Source organism: Gossypium hirsutum, chromosome D13 (genome assembly GCF_007990345.1).
Source record: "Gossypium hirsutum isolate 1008001.06 chromosome D13, Gossypium_hirsutum_v2.1, whole genome shotgun sequence".
NCBI classification, from domain to species: Eukaryota; Viridiplantae; Streptophyta; class Magnoliopsida; order Malvales; family Malvaceae; genus Gossypium; species Gossypium hirsutum.
In genome coordinates, this window is record NC_053449.1 from 61,191,959 (window position 1) to 61,209,051 (window position 17,093).

Here is a 17,093-nt window from a genome sequence, read left to right on the forward strand (position 1 = left end):
TTCGTGGATTGGCCCCATAGCTTAAGTTAGGATGGTCCCTCCACCCTGGGTTGTAGGTATTAGCGTGGGGTCGTACTGCCTTTGTGGAGGCCCAGAAAAATTTCCCACAGCATCCAGATGGGCCGTGGTATCATCATACAAACTGGGACATGCATCAGTTGCATGATCAGGTGTAGCACATATTTCGCATAATCGAACTGTCTTCACTTTTTCTGCAATGAGAGAATTCATCATATTAGTAAGTCTATCAATTTTATCCTCTAAGGTTGAATTACTTAGCTGGTGAACCCTTCTAGGGGGTTCAGTATTAGCTCGGAACTGCTGAGAATTTGTAGCTATCGTAGAGATCAAGTCTCTCGCTTGTTGGGGAGTCATGTTGACCAATGCTCCTCCACTAGCAGCTTCTACCATATTCATCTCCATGGGCTTCAAACCCTCGTAAAAATACTGGAGGAGAGATTGCTCTGTTATCCTATGTTGTGGACAACTTCCACACAACTTTTTGAATCGCTCCCAATAATCGTAAAGGGACTCAGCTTCTTTTTGTCTTATTTCAACGATCTATCTTCTTAGCTCAGCTGCCCGAGATGCTTGAAAAAACCTGTTCAGAAATAAACGAGATAGATCAGCCCAAGTTGTAATCGATCCAGGGGTAAATAAAATAACCATTCCTTAGCGGAATCTGCTAGGGAGAAAGGGAAAGCATGCAATTTAATCTGATCCTCAGTTACCCCCTGAGGTTTCATGCTAAGACAAACCATATGAAATTCTTTCAAATGCTTGTGGGGATTTTCATTTTGTAACCCACGAAAAGTTGGCAATAACTAGATTAAACCTGACTTCAACTCAAAATCAGTATCCATAGTAGGATACGCAATGCACAATGGCGGTTGTTCTGTCGGAGCTTCGGCCAGTTGCCGAATCATTTGAGCCATTGGTTGGCGTGCTAGATTCGGGTTTTCGTTAACCCTAGCGTTAAGCACTTCTTTTGGTAAGTCGACTTCTACTTTTTCGCTTTCAAGTGTTCGAGTAGGGTTTTCGTTAACCCTAGACTCAGCTTCGTCGTCGACTTCTATTTTTGGCGGTGGGTTACTTTGAGTTCCAACCACCGCTGACTGCTTTTTTCGTAACTTTGTCTCCTTGCGATTGGCTCTAGCAGTCTTCTCAATTTCTGAATTGAACGCAAGAGTACCTGGAGCAGATCTGGTTATAAGAAACAAAAAACAAGATTAATACATTGCCAGTCCCCGGCAACGGCACCAAATTTTGATGCAGTCGTTGAAAGCACCAAAAATATCCTATCCCTAATAAATAATGAAAAAGAATAGTAAAAAGGAAGTAGGGTCAAATCCTCAGGGACTGGACTTGTAAAATATCTTGTTCCGTGAAATCCCAGGCAGAGTCTTGCCCAAGACAACCTGTGTTCCTGAAAAAAATAAAAACAATAGCAGAATTAAATTATTAGATCTAGAAACGAAAAATAAAATAAAAACAGAATTAAGAATATTGAATTGAAAATACGAGAAATTAAAAATAGAGTTAAGAGAAAGAAAATTCTTATGGGAGATTTCAGCCTCCAGTTGTCTCGTTCCGCCTTGGGTTCAATCCTCGGCTTTTAGATGATCCTTCCCAAACCGAATAAGCCAGTTATAGTGGAAGAGGACGCCTACGACCACCAGCTCCAAGAATTTAGACTTACAATTTAGTGGAACCTGACTCTAGCCAACAATCACTTCTGTGGGATCGTCTTATGCTAGATCAACGCTTCTCAATGGCGAATCCCGCGCCATTTTGTCTCTTGGGCTCGCCAACCTCTGACGCAGTAAGCTAACGAACCGACTGTGCAACCTTCGCAAAACATACAAAAAGGCCACCTTTGCATACGTTGAAAAACTTACTTCTTAAGGGACTTGGACGGAAGCATCAGCCCCGTAGTGCAGAGAAACGATGAATACTCAGCGAGGAGGCTAAGTACGAATTCTAAGCCTTATGAACCCTTTTGGGAATTTTTGACAACCTTCGGCTAGATGGGTTTAGTGGCTCATGGTTGTGGTAGAAAAGAAAATAAATAAAATAAAAATAAAGATTTTATTGAAAGGAAATATGAAAAGAACAAAAGCCTAGACTTTTGGGGAGAGAGTGTTTACAGAAAAAGAAAGATGGGATCCCCTTTTGAGTCATTTCACCCCCTATTTATAGTGCTAGGAGAGATATTCTAATCCTACTTAAATTCCTAAAAGATAAATACATTTAATTAAAGATAAATAAAGATAAAATAAAATCCTAAAAATAATCCTTAATAATTATCTCAATATTAATTATCCTAATATAATTGAAATAGAGTTTAATAGAATAAAATCTCTTCTTTTTGCATTTCAACCCTTGTGTCCTCCATGCTTGCACTTTTGGCACCAACTTTTTCTTGTGTCGCACATTGGCCCATTTTATCTCTAAATTCACGCTTTTGGCCCTTAATTTTTCTTTTGCCTCAAATTTAGTCCCTATGAGATAAAAGATCATAAATAGCTCAAATTAGTAGGATCATACTCAGAATAAATACATAATTAATACATAAAAATATGTTATTCTAGAGTGTTATCATGATTCGACCTTGGGCTGACTTTAGGGCGTTTGTAAGCTCATATAAGACCCGATAATGAATATTTATTGTGTTGTTTGCTTATAATCCCTATGATTACATGCTTGATGATGTGAACTTGTATTAATTTAATCATAGTTGCTCCGGCAATAAATATGATATATTGTAATTCGAACCCAACGATCAGGTCGTGTATCGGGGTGTTACATCAACTAAGTTCAATAAAATAAAAATTGGAGCAATTCATTACTTGTTGTGGTCTCTGAGTGAGACACTTTCAAAAATTTCTTTGATATTAATGTCTTCTTCTAAATTTGAACCTTTCATAGTTGTAAAAATGGCAACACATTAGAAAATTATTTGCACTAAAAAAACAACATTTGTCATTTTGATTTTAGTTGATAAATGATTTGATTTGCAATTAGTGTCTACGAAATATTTGTAGTTGAGTTAAAAAATAAAAATATTTTAGAAAATTATTTGCACTTAAAAAGAAACAATATTTGTAATTTTGATTTTGCTTGATTTAAAAAGAAATCATGGTGAATAAGGTTTTTTGCTCACTAAACACAACCCTTAATATTGTTTGTGCCCAAAAACCATGTACACTGTCCACAAAATATTTTTAGTTGAGCTACAAAAATGAAAAACACATTGCAAAATCATTTGCACTAAAAAAATAATAATATTTGTCATAAACATTGATGAATGAAGTTTTTCTACGAGACGCAATTCTTAATATTGTTTGTGCACAAAAACCATGTATGATTTAATTTGCGATTAATGTCTATGAAATATTTGTAATTAAGTTTTGGTTTTTTAAGATTTGTAAAATATAAAACAAGATTTATTAGAATAAAATCCTTATTGTTAATCTTATCATATTTTATTCTCTACTTCATCACATATATATAAATTCTTTTAAAAAATTATCACTAAAATTTGAAATTACTAATTAATTTAAATTTTAATAATCCACGTGACATCTTGTCTAATTTAACATTCAGCTCTTAAACCTTATAATATAATATAATATAATATAATATAATATTATATTATATATATAATATAATATAATATAATATGTTTAAAAATAAATAAAATAATTAATATTCATGTGTGATTTCATGATATATATCTATATATATGTAGTTTTGAATGTTCAATTTGTTGAGTAGAGAAATAGCTGGCCATACGTTTAACCATATCGTTTGATTTCTGATCTTGCAAATGGATCTCTTGAATGTAGTCCAAGTTTACATCAATCCATTGTTTCTATCTCTGGTTCTCCTTTTTTCTCTTTTGATTTGGCTTAAACCAGCAAAAAAGAAAAACCTGAATCTGCCTCCATCACCCCCAAAGCTACCTATTATCGGCAACATACACCAACTTGGCATGCTTCCTCACCGCTCTCTCAGAGACCTCTCAAGGAACTATGGTTCTCTCTTGCTTCTACAATTGGGGTATAATCCAACAGTACTGATTTCATCACCTGAATTGGTTAAAGAAATTGTGAAAAACCATGACATTATTTTCTCCAACAGACCAAGGACTACGGCTGTAGATATGTTGTTCTATAACTGCGGGGATATGGTTTTTGCACCCTATGGTGAGTTTTGGAGACAAGTTAAGAAGATCAGTGTTCTTGAGCTTTTCAGCCATCGACGAGTCAACTCATTTCAGTTTGTTAGAGAAGAAGAAGTTGATCTTCTTATCAGCGAAATTCGTGGTGCTTGTCTTAAAGGAGAGTCCATTAATCTGTCGGAGATGCTAATGTCGGTTTCAAGTAACATAGCTTCTCGATGTATTCTTAGTCATAAAAGTGAAGAAGAAGATGGGTGCAGCAAGTTTGGGCAGTTGGGTAAAAGGCTGTTGGTTCTCTTCACCGGTTTCTGTATTGGTGATATGTTTCCTTACTTGAGGTGGGTTGATGTGCTCACTGGATATATTCCAAGTATGAAGGCATTATCTGCGGAATTCGATGCATTCCTTGACCATGTAATTGAAGAGCATAGAACTCTTGAAGTTGATGGCCAAGTTTCCAATAAAAAGGACTTCGTTTCTATCATCATGCAACTCCAAAAGGATGGCATGTATGAGATGGACCTCACTCGAGACAACATCAAAGCTATCTTACTGGTCATTCAACACTATTTTCCCCTTTATTTTCCTTTTTTAACCCTTTTTTTATGCCTTGAACTAAAGTGTCTTTATTTTGGTAATGTCAGGACATGTTTGTGGCAGGAAGTGATACCACTACGGCGACAATAGAATGGATGATGGCTGAGCTTTTAAAGCATCCAAATGTCATGAAAAGAGTCCAACAAGAGGTAAGAACTGTGGTGGGGAACAAATCCAAGGTTGTTATAGAGGATATCAACAAAATGGATTACTTAAAATGTGTAGTTAAAGAAACTTTAAGACTGCATCCGGCAGCTCCTCTTCTAGCCCCTCGACGAACATCTGCAAGTGTAAAACTAGGGGGTTATGACATCCCTTCTGATACCACAATCATTATCAATGGATGGGCCATTCATAGAGACCCCAAATGGTGGGAAAATCCAGAAGGGTTCATCCCGGAGAGGTTTGAGGATAGCTCCAATATTGATTTTCAAGGTCAAGATTTCCACTTCATCCCATTTGGTTTCGGAAGAAGGGCATGTCCTGGGATGCCATTTGGAGTTGTCACTACTGAGTATGTGGTGGCCAATCTTCTCTATTGGTTTGACTGGAAGTTGCCTGCTGGTGAAATTCCTGAACATTTGGATATGACTGAACTCTACGGTGTCACGTGCCACAAGAAAATATCTCTTCGTGTTATACCTCTTTTGAAAAATGAAGTGAAATTCAAAAGTTTCAAAAGCAAGGTTGATAATGTTGTACCATATAATAATAAAATAAAATAAAATAAAATATGTGATCCTTTTTTCAATATTCTATGGAGAAGGGACTATTTTTATCGTTGGTAGTTCACATGGTTGTAATATTATGAAAATAAAAAATAAAGCTTATATGAATATTTTTGTCGAAGCTCATTTTTTAAGCTTATATTTTTACTTAAATTCTCTCACTTTTTAAACGAGCTTTTGGGACCGAATAAGTAACCCGACTTATAATCACATCTAATATAGATGCTTCACTTCTTCGACTAAATCATTGAACCACCCAACAAGGACTACAAACAACACTAGGATCACCTGCAATAAGTTTTTTAATCCACGCGTTAAAAAACAAGTGAAAGTCGATTATTGATTTTTGAGTCTGAATATGTTTGAATGATTCAAAGTGATGAATACATAAAGTTATTGATATAAATTTATGAAGTATTTAAAACATAGAGGACCGATAAAGAATTTTTAATTTGCGAAAGGGTATCTCTGCAACATCAGAATACGCAGAGGGATCTTTATTGCTATTTACCCATCCGCCAATAGCATAAAAGAAAATTTAGTTTCCTTTTATTTCATTTTAGTGTGTTCTTTTTTTTAAATGGATATTTGTAATTTTTTTACACAATTTCAGTTTTCTATTATTTAGATCTAATTATACCAAATTTCTATAGATCATGTAAGGTTTGAATATAAAATATGTAATTTTTAAAAAATATTAAATATTAAAGTTTATTTCAAAATTGGCATGTATATATATAATATCAATTCCTTTTTCTCGTTTTTAAAATATGAAATATGAAATTAATTTTCCACAAATCTAACATATATCATATTATTTTAAAATTATTTCCAATTCTTTTTAGAATTTAAAAAAAAAACTAAAATCAGTTGTAACAACCCGATTTTAAATGGTGTCAAAAATGCGGTTTTGGAACCACATTTCTGTAAACCGAGCCCGCGAGGATGGAATATAAAGATTAATGAAATTATTAAGAAAATACATTGAAAATCGGTTTAGAAATTTAACCGAAAAATCGTTAATTCAAGCTTAAGGATTAAATTGTAAAAGTTCAATCACTATTGAATTTTAATTTAGAAAAAACTTTAGGATTTAGATAGAAATTATCCGAAGTACCAAAATGGTTATTAAAACATTTTTCCTCTTTAAATTAGTGGGAAGTGATGATGGAAACTATTAATTATGCTAATTATGATTAACATATATTACTTAAGTTAATAACTAATTAAGATTAGCTTAATCAATTAAACATTAAACTATGTTATATATTAAGGTGAGTGGATGGAAAGATGAATACATTCATCATTTTCATCCCACCGTCCACCATTGAAGAAAAAGAAAGAAAAGCTTCAAAATTTCTCATGCATTCGGCCATTCAATTGAGTAAGGTTGTTAAGCCCTTTTTCTTTGATTTTTTTTTTATCATGTGAGTTTGAATTAGTTAGCCCGTGTATTAATTTGTTCAATTGTTAAGGTCTTAGCAAGTTGTCATTAAAGAGAAATTAATGAAGTAGGCATGAAATTGAAGATATTATTAGATGGTGAATTTCAATTATGTTAAGAATAAATTGAGAATTGAATTAAGCTTGTTAGATAACTTTGTAACATTAGGGATTAAATTGAAGAAATTAAAAATTTTCATGAGATTATGTTATAGATGAAAAGTAGAAGGTTCCTAATGAAAGAATGTGAAATCAAATATTGGATATAGAAATATATGTGTATCCCAAGTATAAGGACTAAACTGAATAAAATGTAAAATATGTTTGACTATGTATTTGGTTGTGAATTAGATGTAAATCGATATTGTTTTTTTTTTATTGAATTATCAAATGTAGTTAAAGACGACACTAAGTCGTCGGGAGAGAAAGGAAAGGCGAGAGCCTTAGACAAAGAGCAAAACATTCGGTTTTTACTAATTGTCATAAGTATGAATTTAAAGCATATGACATGAACCGATTCAAAATGAAATGGTTAAAAACTTAATCATGAACTGATTATATTTATCGTGTTAATGTTTCATTTTTATGACTTGAATCAGGAAAGTATCACTGAGTTTTATTACTCAGCATACAATTTGTTTATTCCATGCGCAGGTATTAGTGGATCTCAAAACCTTAAGAGGTGAAGTAGCATTCCGCAAATTATCGACTCAACAATGTTTGTATAGTTCTTTTGGATTTGATGAATAGCATGTACCTAGGGTTGAACCGGTTTTGAATTGTAAATTGGTAACTTGGCATTTTGAGTATTAGATGTTAGTTAATGGAATGGTTTATTAATGTTAAGGCCTACATGATTTGATGCATGTATTTGATCATATATGATGAGTTTTATTGCATTTTGGGGACTTTAAATCAGTTGGATCATACAATTTGGTAGGTAGAATCAAATGATGTATGGCATTATGGGTGTCTACCTTCAAAGTCGCGACACCATTCTATGGATGTCACGACATCAGCTCTCAACATCGTGATGTCCCCTATTGAAGTCATGACATCAACCTACAGCCTTTGAACTCACGACATTGCACTGATGAAGTTGCAACACCAAGCTTCTATCATTGATGTCGCGACGTGAGTCCTTCATGGTTGTGCACCAACCCAATAAACTTTGAAAACTTTGCACTTAGGTCCTCAGATGGTCTCAGGTTATCATAAAAGCTTTCATAAGTTCGTATAAACCTTTGATAAGATTATATTATAGGTTATATTGATGTATTAATCTTAATAACTTCTATAAATATGTTGAATTGATTGGAATTATATTTGTAGTTGCTGCAGTAACGAATGTGACATTTCATAGCTCAGATCCGAAGATCAGATCGAGTATAGGGTGTTTCATCAAAAATTCCTTTGCCTTTACCCAAAAATTTAAATCTTTCTAAATATGTTGAACATTTTAAATTTATTAAATATTTTACTATCATAATATAGAATTCAAATAAGTTTAGCAAAATAAAATTTGGAGCAATTCCTTGTTGTGGTCTCCCACTGAGATACTTAAAGAAATTTCTTTGATCTCAAGTTGTCTTCATCAAAATTAATTGACTTTGCTATGAATATCTTATTAAGTGGATGTCTATCATGACCAAGATAAAGTTTTAATATACTTTAAATTCTAATAGTTATTAAACTTCTTTTATACTTCTTATGGCTATAAATAGAGACTCCGATGAAGCATTGTAATCATTCATTTGATCAATAAAGTACATCCTCTATTGCTTTCATATTTTCTTGGTTCTTTATTCTCTTTATCTCTCTTTATTTTATAACACATTATTAGCACGATCTTGCTTAAAGTGATAGTTCGTCGATCAAATTTATCCTTCATGATTTTCAATATCTTTGACGGCAAGATGCAAAGTTTTTACAAGAAGTTTCTTTTATTTAATGTTTCATATATGTTTATTATTTTTCATTCTTCTTTCATTATACGTTATCATTATTTTGATTAACTTATTTTACTTTTTTTTCTTAAGGATGGTGAAAGATTTGATACCGTTATCTATATGAAATTAAGAATTAAGATTCACTCTCAAAGTTTACTTTTTGATATTTGCTCGGGGATGATCTCTTTCTCTTCATTACAAAGGATGTTTATAATCACTACTTCTCATCCATGGTAACGTAAGTCAATCTAATCAACTTCTTTTGAAATTTGATTTGATTTCTATTAAAAAGTTCAATTTATATAATTCACTATCCGTATCTCTATGAATTTATAAAACCCTTCACGCATTTAGTTATTGGGACTTTTATGTGGAGATAAATATTTTTTTTCATTTTTAATAGAATTGATTGGTTTAATTTTTATTTTGATTAAGATATATGATTATTGCGGAATGTGAGTAAAAATACTTACTTGTCATGAACTTTGGAATATTCACCCTTTCTGTGATAATTTCATATCGCTGTATAATTTGAGATGAAATTATGTCATAAGAGGTGAAGGTTAGAAAATGTTTATGTTTAAACTTTTATAGCTGTAAAGTTATTTTAATTTGACATTATAATATTTTGCATTTTGTTGTGGTATGATATATAAAATATATATTATCTAACCACAATGATTTATTAGTAACATAAATTTCTTATTTGTTACGTTTAATATATGTTTTATTTATATCTATTCATTTTATTTTTATTTGAATAAATAAGATTTTATTTAAAATAAATTAAGCATTCATTAAGGTTATACAATAAAATGATTATATGCTCATGAAGAGCTAATATTGCATCAAACTGTAAAAAGCTCTTTAAAAGCTTATATTTTAGCTCATTGTGATGCAAAATTTTATAAAATATAATATTGTTTTTCAGATCAAGAAGATATATGTTGAATAAAATCTTCATGTGTTTTACATTAAAACCATACATGAGTTGCTCATATATTTGTATTATATATATTCCTCGAAGAAATACATTACACTATATGATTGAAATATCTAATGTGCTCCTGCAGTAGCAATATTGTGAAAATGACTTTAACAGTATTTTCGAATGATCTCATACCTTCTAGTGGCTAAGCAAAATAATAAGTTACTAATGAAAAACTATGAAATTCTTCCCGCTAGTTTTGCTTCATTCCCTGAAGTGAATGTTGCAGTACATAACAATTATGAAAAATGGAAATATAGAAATCATGATTGTTGTTGTAATTGAGAATGTGATTGGAGACTAATCATGACAACATGAATAGATAGATTTTGATTTGAAATCCACGCATGTTTTGCAATGGTGATTATGAAATAAAGAATCAATGGAGGTGTTTAGAAGTCTATCCTACTAGATTTATTGTATTCCTTGAAGTGAATGAAAAAATAAAGAAAATAAAAAATATAATCATGGACCACTAAAAGTGGGAATATAGTAATAAATAAGAGAACAATGAGAGTTCTCAAGATAACTCTTCAAAGGGTAAAGATAACTTATGTTATCAATGTGATATGAAAGATTATTGGCATATTGTAACACCCCCTAACCCCAACCGTCACCGGAACAGGGTTATGGAGCATTACCAGACATATCGGATAACTTATAACTAATTCACAAATAAATAACAAACATAGCATACTAGAGGTGCTCACAAAAAAAATTTTCGGCCGGCATCCTAGGCCCGGGCCGGGCCCGATATGGGCCTGAAATTTTGTCCAGGCTCAGCTCGGGGAAATATTCCTAAGCCCGAGCACGGCCCGGCCCATTTTTTAATAAACACCAAAATTTTATTTTAAAAATAAAAAAATATTTTAAAAATATTTTAAATTTTAAAAAAATAAAAAAATATATATTTATTATATATTCGGGCCGGGCAGGGCCGAGCCCGAGCCAAAAAAGTGGTGCCTGAGGCTTGGCCCATTTTCTAAACAGGCCTCGTTTTTTTGCCCAAACCCATATTTTGGGCCTATATTTTTGCCCGGCCCATGAGAACCTCTATAGCATACTTTAATCATTTTCATTTCATATTTGTATAAATTATTTCATTTTAGTTCCATTTCATACTTATAACCAATTTAAACATCATTCTACAGCCATAACCACAAAACTCTTATACTTAACCTATACATCACCTAGGTACATGCCGCATTATCAAAACAAAGGTACATCACTAAAATTTCTCTGAGGTCGGGATTGCTCTAGATGCTAGACCGGACACTGGCTTTCTACTAACCTGCGCAGGGAAACAACCGTACGTTGAGTATAGGTATACTCAGTAGTATTACCATAATTCAAATTTATAACATTAATCGATAAATTATATACATTTAATTTATGTCTACAATTATTCATTAATTATCTCATACTTTAAATCAACTTGATAATTAATAACAATAAGCTATATTTCACTATCTCAATTTTCATTGGATTTTTCACATCTCATTCCAATAGTTCATTTCAATTCATTCCATTTAATTTGTATTCAGTATCAATTCTATTGCAATTTTTACACACTAATATCATATAACAAAATTTACTCTTAATCACATCATGAACTTTGGGTTCATATCTTTAAATCTCATGTCTCGATTTCCAATTCACATATCAATTCACAATTTCACTTTCTCATTTCTTTCCATAGCTCAACCAATCACACTTATTCAAATTTTCTCATTTCAATTATTTACCCCTATTAACAAGACTTGGACTTTGACGGATACACGGATCCAACCAAACACACTAGAATGGCACCCAGTGTCTCATCGGATAGTTCGAAGCAATAATTGACACCCAGTGTCTCATCGGCCAAGCCGAAGTAATTTGGTACCCAGTACATCATCGAATCTATTCGAAGTAACAGTATGACACCCAGTATCTCATCGACTCGAGGTCGAAGTATCCCTGAACTCTTCCAATCCTATGGCATGCCAACTATATTCGACTCAACCCGACTAGTTAATAGGGTTTCCGAATCACATTTCAATTCAATCACTTTCTCATACTTTCAATTCAAATCATTCCAATTTAATCACAATTTAATTCAATAAATTTTTCACTTTCCAATCAGTATACCATCAAATGCTCATACATATTCATACTTCATTTTAATTTCATTCAATTCACAATTTCTCATGTTCACAATTCAAATCAATTTTTCAATCCAATATGCATTTCAATACGACATTAAATCTTTTAATTCAAATCATATCACTAGTAATTTCCATTCAATTCACATACAATTAAATATTATTTAATTCAATATCGATATTCACCTTATTTTTATTTATTAAACATATTATTCAAAATTCAACAATTACTATTAATAAATTCAATACCAATACATATTTTTCATTCAATTCAATCATGATACTTACCTCAATTTGCTTATCATGTATATTAATTTAAATTTTAACAATTAATAATTAAATTCGAATTATGGTAATACTAACCGTAATTTTCTCGAGTCACTCCTTGTTCACCTTCTCCTTTCCTTTCTCGGACAATGACTCTTGCACGACGTTAGCTACGTAATTAAACAATTAAAAATCATTAATACACAATTTCATTAAAATATTTCCATTTATACCTAAACTTTACCTAAATTCTAATTTAATCCCTTATCAATACTAATTTTATTTTCCTAATCTAACTCCATATTCTCTCTTAATTCTTACTATAAACTCATTTTAACTCTTCATTTTCACCATAAATCCCTAATTTCGAAATTCTCTCAATTTAGTCCCTATTAATTCAAAACTTATGTTTTATTTTACAAATCAACCTTTTACTAACTTCTAACTTGAAATTCAATCAATTTAACCCCTAATTCATCAATTAATTCAACATGAACAACATCTAAAAATTAACTAAGTTTCAAAATTTCAACTTAAATCAAGTAGTATTTTGTTCTAGGATTCCAAAAATATCAAAATTACAAGAAAATGGACTAATTTGACTTGCCAAATTAAGCTTGGAACTTCAAAACCACAATTTTCCTTTTTTTTTTTCTTTCCTTCTTTCCATTCCACATCCTTAATGTATATAACACACTTAAATAACATTAACTATATTTTCACTATTTACTTATAAGTAAATTCAAAGTTGTCTATCCGAGTCAGAGTCACTAAATTATTTATATCTCAAGCTACAAAGCTCCAAATTAAGATCTGTTAATTTTTCCAGAAACTAGACTCATATATCTTCTTACCATAAAATTTTTAGAATTTTTTGTTTAGCCAAATAGTACGGTTTATTCTTTAAAGTTTCCCCTATTTCACTGCTCGACAGTTCTGACCACTCTTCACTAAAAATTAATTATCTCATTGTACAGAATTCGGATATTGTTTCCATTTGTTTCTCTTGAAAATAGATTTACTGAGGATTCTAAACATATAAATTTTATCCCATAATTATTTTTCTTAAATTTTTGATGATTTTCCAAATTCAGAACAGTGGAACCTGAAATCATTCTGACCTTGTCTCACAACATTTATTATATCTCATGATTTACAATTCCATTGCTGATATCGTTTCTTCTATGAGAAACTAGACTCAACAAGCTTTGATTTCATATTTTATTCATCCTCTAATTTGATTCTCACAATTTTTGGTGATTTTTCAAAGTTAGACTACTGCTGCTGTCCAAAACTGTTTTAGTGTAAAATGTTGATTTCCATTTTTCCCCAAATTTCACAGTTCATACAATTCAGTCCTTACTCAATTAACCCCTCAATTAAGCAATTTTTTCTCAATTAGTACTTTACCTAGACATTATAAGTTATTTCACAACTATTGAAATTCATAGCTTTCACATAAAACCTTAACTTCAAACTATTTTGCTATTAGGTCCCAAACATTCACTTTCTATTCAATTCTTTCAATAAAATCAGCATATAAACAATTTAAATCTCTAATTCCATGCTAAATCATCATATACTTCCCGCACATATTCCTAGCAACTTTCAAATTCTTTCATAGAATCAAAAACTAATGAATTCAATAAGTGGGTCTAGTTGTAAAAGTCACAAAAACACAAAAATTTTAAGAAATAATCAAGAATTGAACTACTTGCAGTAAAAATATGAAAAACCACCAGCTTAAAGAAACCCTTTTATGGTGTTTTTGGTGATGAGAATGCAGAAAAATAAAGAGAAATCTAGATAATTCCACTTTGATCCTAGCTTTATTAAGTAAATTTTGCAATATTTCAATTTTGTCCTTAATTCTCCTTACTTTCTTGATGATTTCATGTCTTTGCCGTCCAGCCCAAATAGACCTTGGGTCTATTTACCCTTTAAGCCTTCTTTCTTTTATCATTTAAGCTATTTAATCATTTCTCATAATTTTGCATTTGTTACAATTTAGTCCTTTTTGTTCAATTAACTATCGGAACTTTAGAATTTCTTGACCAAACTTTAATAATAACTTTTTAACACTCCATAAATATTTATAAAAATATTTATGGCTCGGTTTAAAATCTCTGAGGTCTCGACACCTCATTTTTGACCCAATTTACCTAATAATTTCTTTTAAATCACAAAATTTACTAATTCAAAAATATTTATAAAATCACGCTTAACTTATAATTATTAATTAATAAATTTTTCTAAATTTTTCATCGAATTTAGAGATCTCAAATCACTGTTCTGACACTACTGAAAATTGGGCTGTTACACATATGCCTAAATATTTTGTTTCTGTTAATATTCTTTAAGGAAAGATATGAGAACGTAGTAATAAATTTTATCATCATAGATAGAAAGTATTTATCTTATTTGGTACTAAAACAAACAAATATTATTCCAATATTTGATGGTACAAAATTAGTCGAAAGCTCTAGAAGAGCTAATATGTTAATATCTTGTGATGATTAATCCATTGGTTTTAAAATATTTTTATAATGGATCTTATATTGAGATTGTGAATGAGGAAAATATTATATTTCATATAAATCACTATTGCGATAAATATCTATTTTGAAAGAATGAAAAAGAGAGGATTAGGTTATTAATTTATATTTATTTTATAATCTTTGTGAGGATTGGGATATTAATTTATGTTTATTTTATAATCTTTGTGATATTCTTTTATCATCATCCCCATTAAGGAATTGAAAACAAATATTTAACTGTGAAAGATCTATTTATGAGCAATGAAATATGATAATTCTATCTAAAACTCGTTATGGTTGGATGCACCTAAAGTTGCAATTTTTTTTTTTTAGATATTTGAAGATTTTGACATATTTCCTGAAACGAATATGACATATAATTGATTTTGGCATACTCCATCAACGAATATGACATTTCATAACTCAAACCCGACAACCAAATAGAGTATGAGGTGTTTCATCAATAATTTCTTTGCCTTTATCCGAAAGTCTAGATTAAATGTTTTAAATTTATTAAATATTTTACTATCATAATATAGAATTCAAATAAGTTCAACAGAATAAAATTTAGAGCAACTCCTTATTGCGGTCTCCCATTGATATCAAGTTTTCTTCATCAAAATTAATTAACTTAATATTTTTTTTGGTGAATTTTTTTAATTTTCTTAAATATCTATCTTTACCAACTGTTTAAAATTTCTATAGATCAAATACATCGTGTAAGGTTTGAATATAAAATATATAGTTTGTCGTATCAAAAAACATAGATCCTTCTAAATATGTAGAATGTTTTAAATTTATTTAATATTTTATTGTCGAATTCAAATAAGTTCAGCAAAATAAAAATTGGAGTGAATTTTTTTGAATTTTCAGATTTTTAAATTTTATATATAAATTATTGTGTATTTTAGATTTGATGTCTACATTATATAATATTTGTCCCCCTTAGCCAAATTGTATTTCATATAATTTGCCACATTAAGTCATAAGGTTATACTTTATATTAACAAAATATTTTTTTAGTTTTTAATTATATAACTTTAATAATAATCAAATATTAATGTATGAAGGGCCTTGTAAGACTAAACTTAGAGGTCCAATGTGGATTTTAAAATAGAATTCAAGAATTAATTGATTTAACCCATACCCATACATATTATGTGAGTGATTTTCTTGTATTTTGATATGCATGTTTTGTTAAGGAATTATCTTCCTTTAGTAAGGTGCCACGAGAGAAAAAAAAAAAGAGAGAGAGTTTGATGCCGAGACTAAGAGCACAGAGCAAAAAAATACAAATTATCTTCCTCCCGGCTCCTTACGCAAAAGACCTCTCGATAATTTTTAACAGATTCTATCAGTGATGAGTTCAATTTTATGAAAAAGCGGATGGTGCAATTTAGGATGCCTAGTAATGAGAAATAGGTTTAAGGCCAAATTTTTTTTAATTTAATTTTTGGAATTATAATGATATTTATGAAAATTTTAGTATAATATTAGTTATTCTTTTTTTTGCAAATTGGAAATTAGAAAGAAATATTTAATTTTATACAGTGTGGTTTTTTCTTTTAATTATTTTACAGTTAAATCGTTTATACTTTTTAAAAAACGTTAAATTACTTTTTTTAATAAAAAAATATCTTAGAAAATTGACATTTTTTTACATTAAAAAAAAAGGTAGTTCGAATTTAGAAGTTTCGCCCATTGAGAATAAAATATTGGATTTGTCTCTCTACAAGACACAGTCCTTAATATTGTTTGTGCACAAAAACCATGTAAAATTCTATTTGCTATTAGTGTTTACAAAATATTCGTAGTTGAGCTGCAAAAATGAAAAACGTAGGTTAGAAAATGAAGAAGGTTTTTGTACTAGACACAACTCGTAATAATGTTTGTGCACATAGACTAATTATAAGTTAAAATAGGCTTAGATAAAAAATAAAGTCTATTTTTAAATAAATCAAGTCTCAAGTAAGTTTTTTTTTTATTAGAACAACTTTTTTTCTATTGTTGTTTATTATTGTTTTGTTATAATTTTACTAATATTATATTACTATTTTATTATTTTTTTTTAAATATTGTATAATTTTTTTATTATTATTAATTTATAATTTAAACTGAACTAAATCCGAAGTTGCGCCTAAAAGTTTGAACCAATCGGCCACGAAGAGGTCTAATATCGAACTGATATACAATAAATTTCCGGCCAGGGATTTTGTCTAATGGAACAAGTTTTTATTGTATAATTCAAAGATTAAAA

General features: G+C 30.4%; 1 protein-coding gene across 1 annotated transcript; it reads left to right on the forward strand.

The window, feature by feature from the left end:
* Positions 1 to 3,757: 3,757 nt before the first annotated feature.
* LOC107942464 (cytochrome P450 71A1) lies at positions 3,758 to 5,620 on the forward strand. Its single transcript, XM_016876128.2, has 2 exons — positions 3,758 to 4,738; positions 4,828 to 5,620. Exons 1-2 carry the CDS (start codon positions 3,830 to 3,832, stop codon positions 5,503 to 5,505), a joined length of 1,587 nt encoding a protein of 528 aa, XP_016731617.2. The 5' UTR covers positions 3,758 to 3,829; the 3' UTR covers positions 5,506 to 5,620.
* Positions 5,621 to 17,093: the final 11,473 nt, after the last annotated feature.

Coding starts and splice junctions, on each gene's coding strand:
- LOC107942464 (XM_016876128.2), top strand. CDS start 3,830: ATGGATCTCTTGAATGTAGTCCAAGTTTACATCAATCCATTGTTTCTA. Junction 4,739..4,827: donor ACATCAAAGCTATCTTACTG/GTCATTCAACAC, acceptor TGGTAATGTCAG/GACATGTTTGTGGCAGGAAG.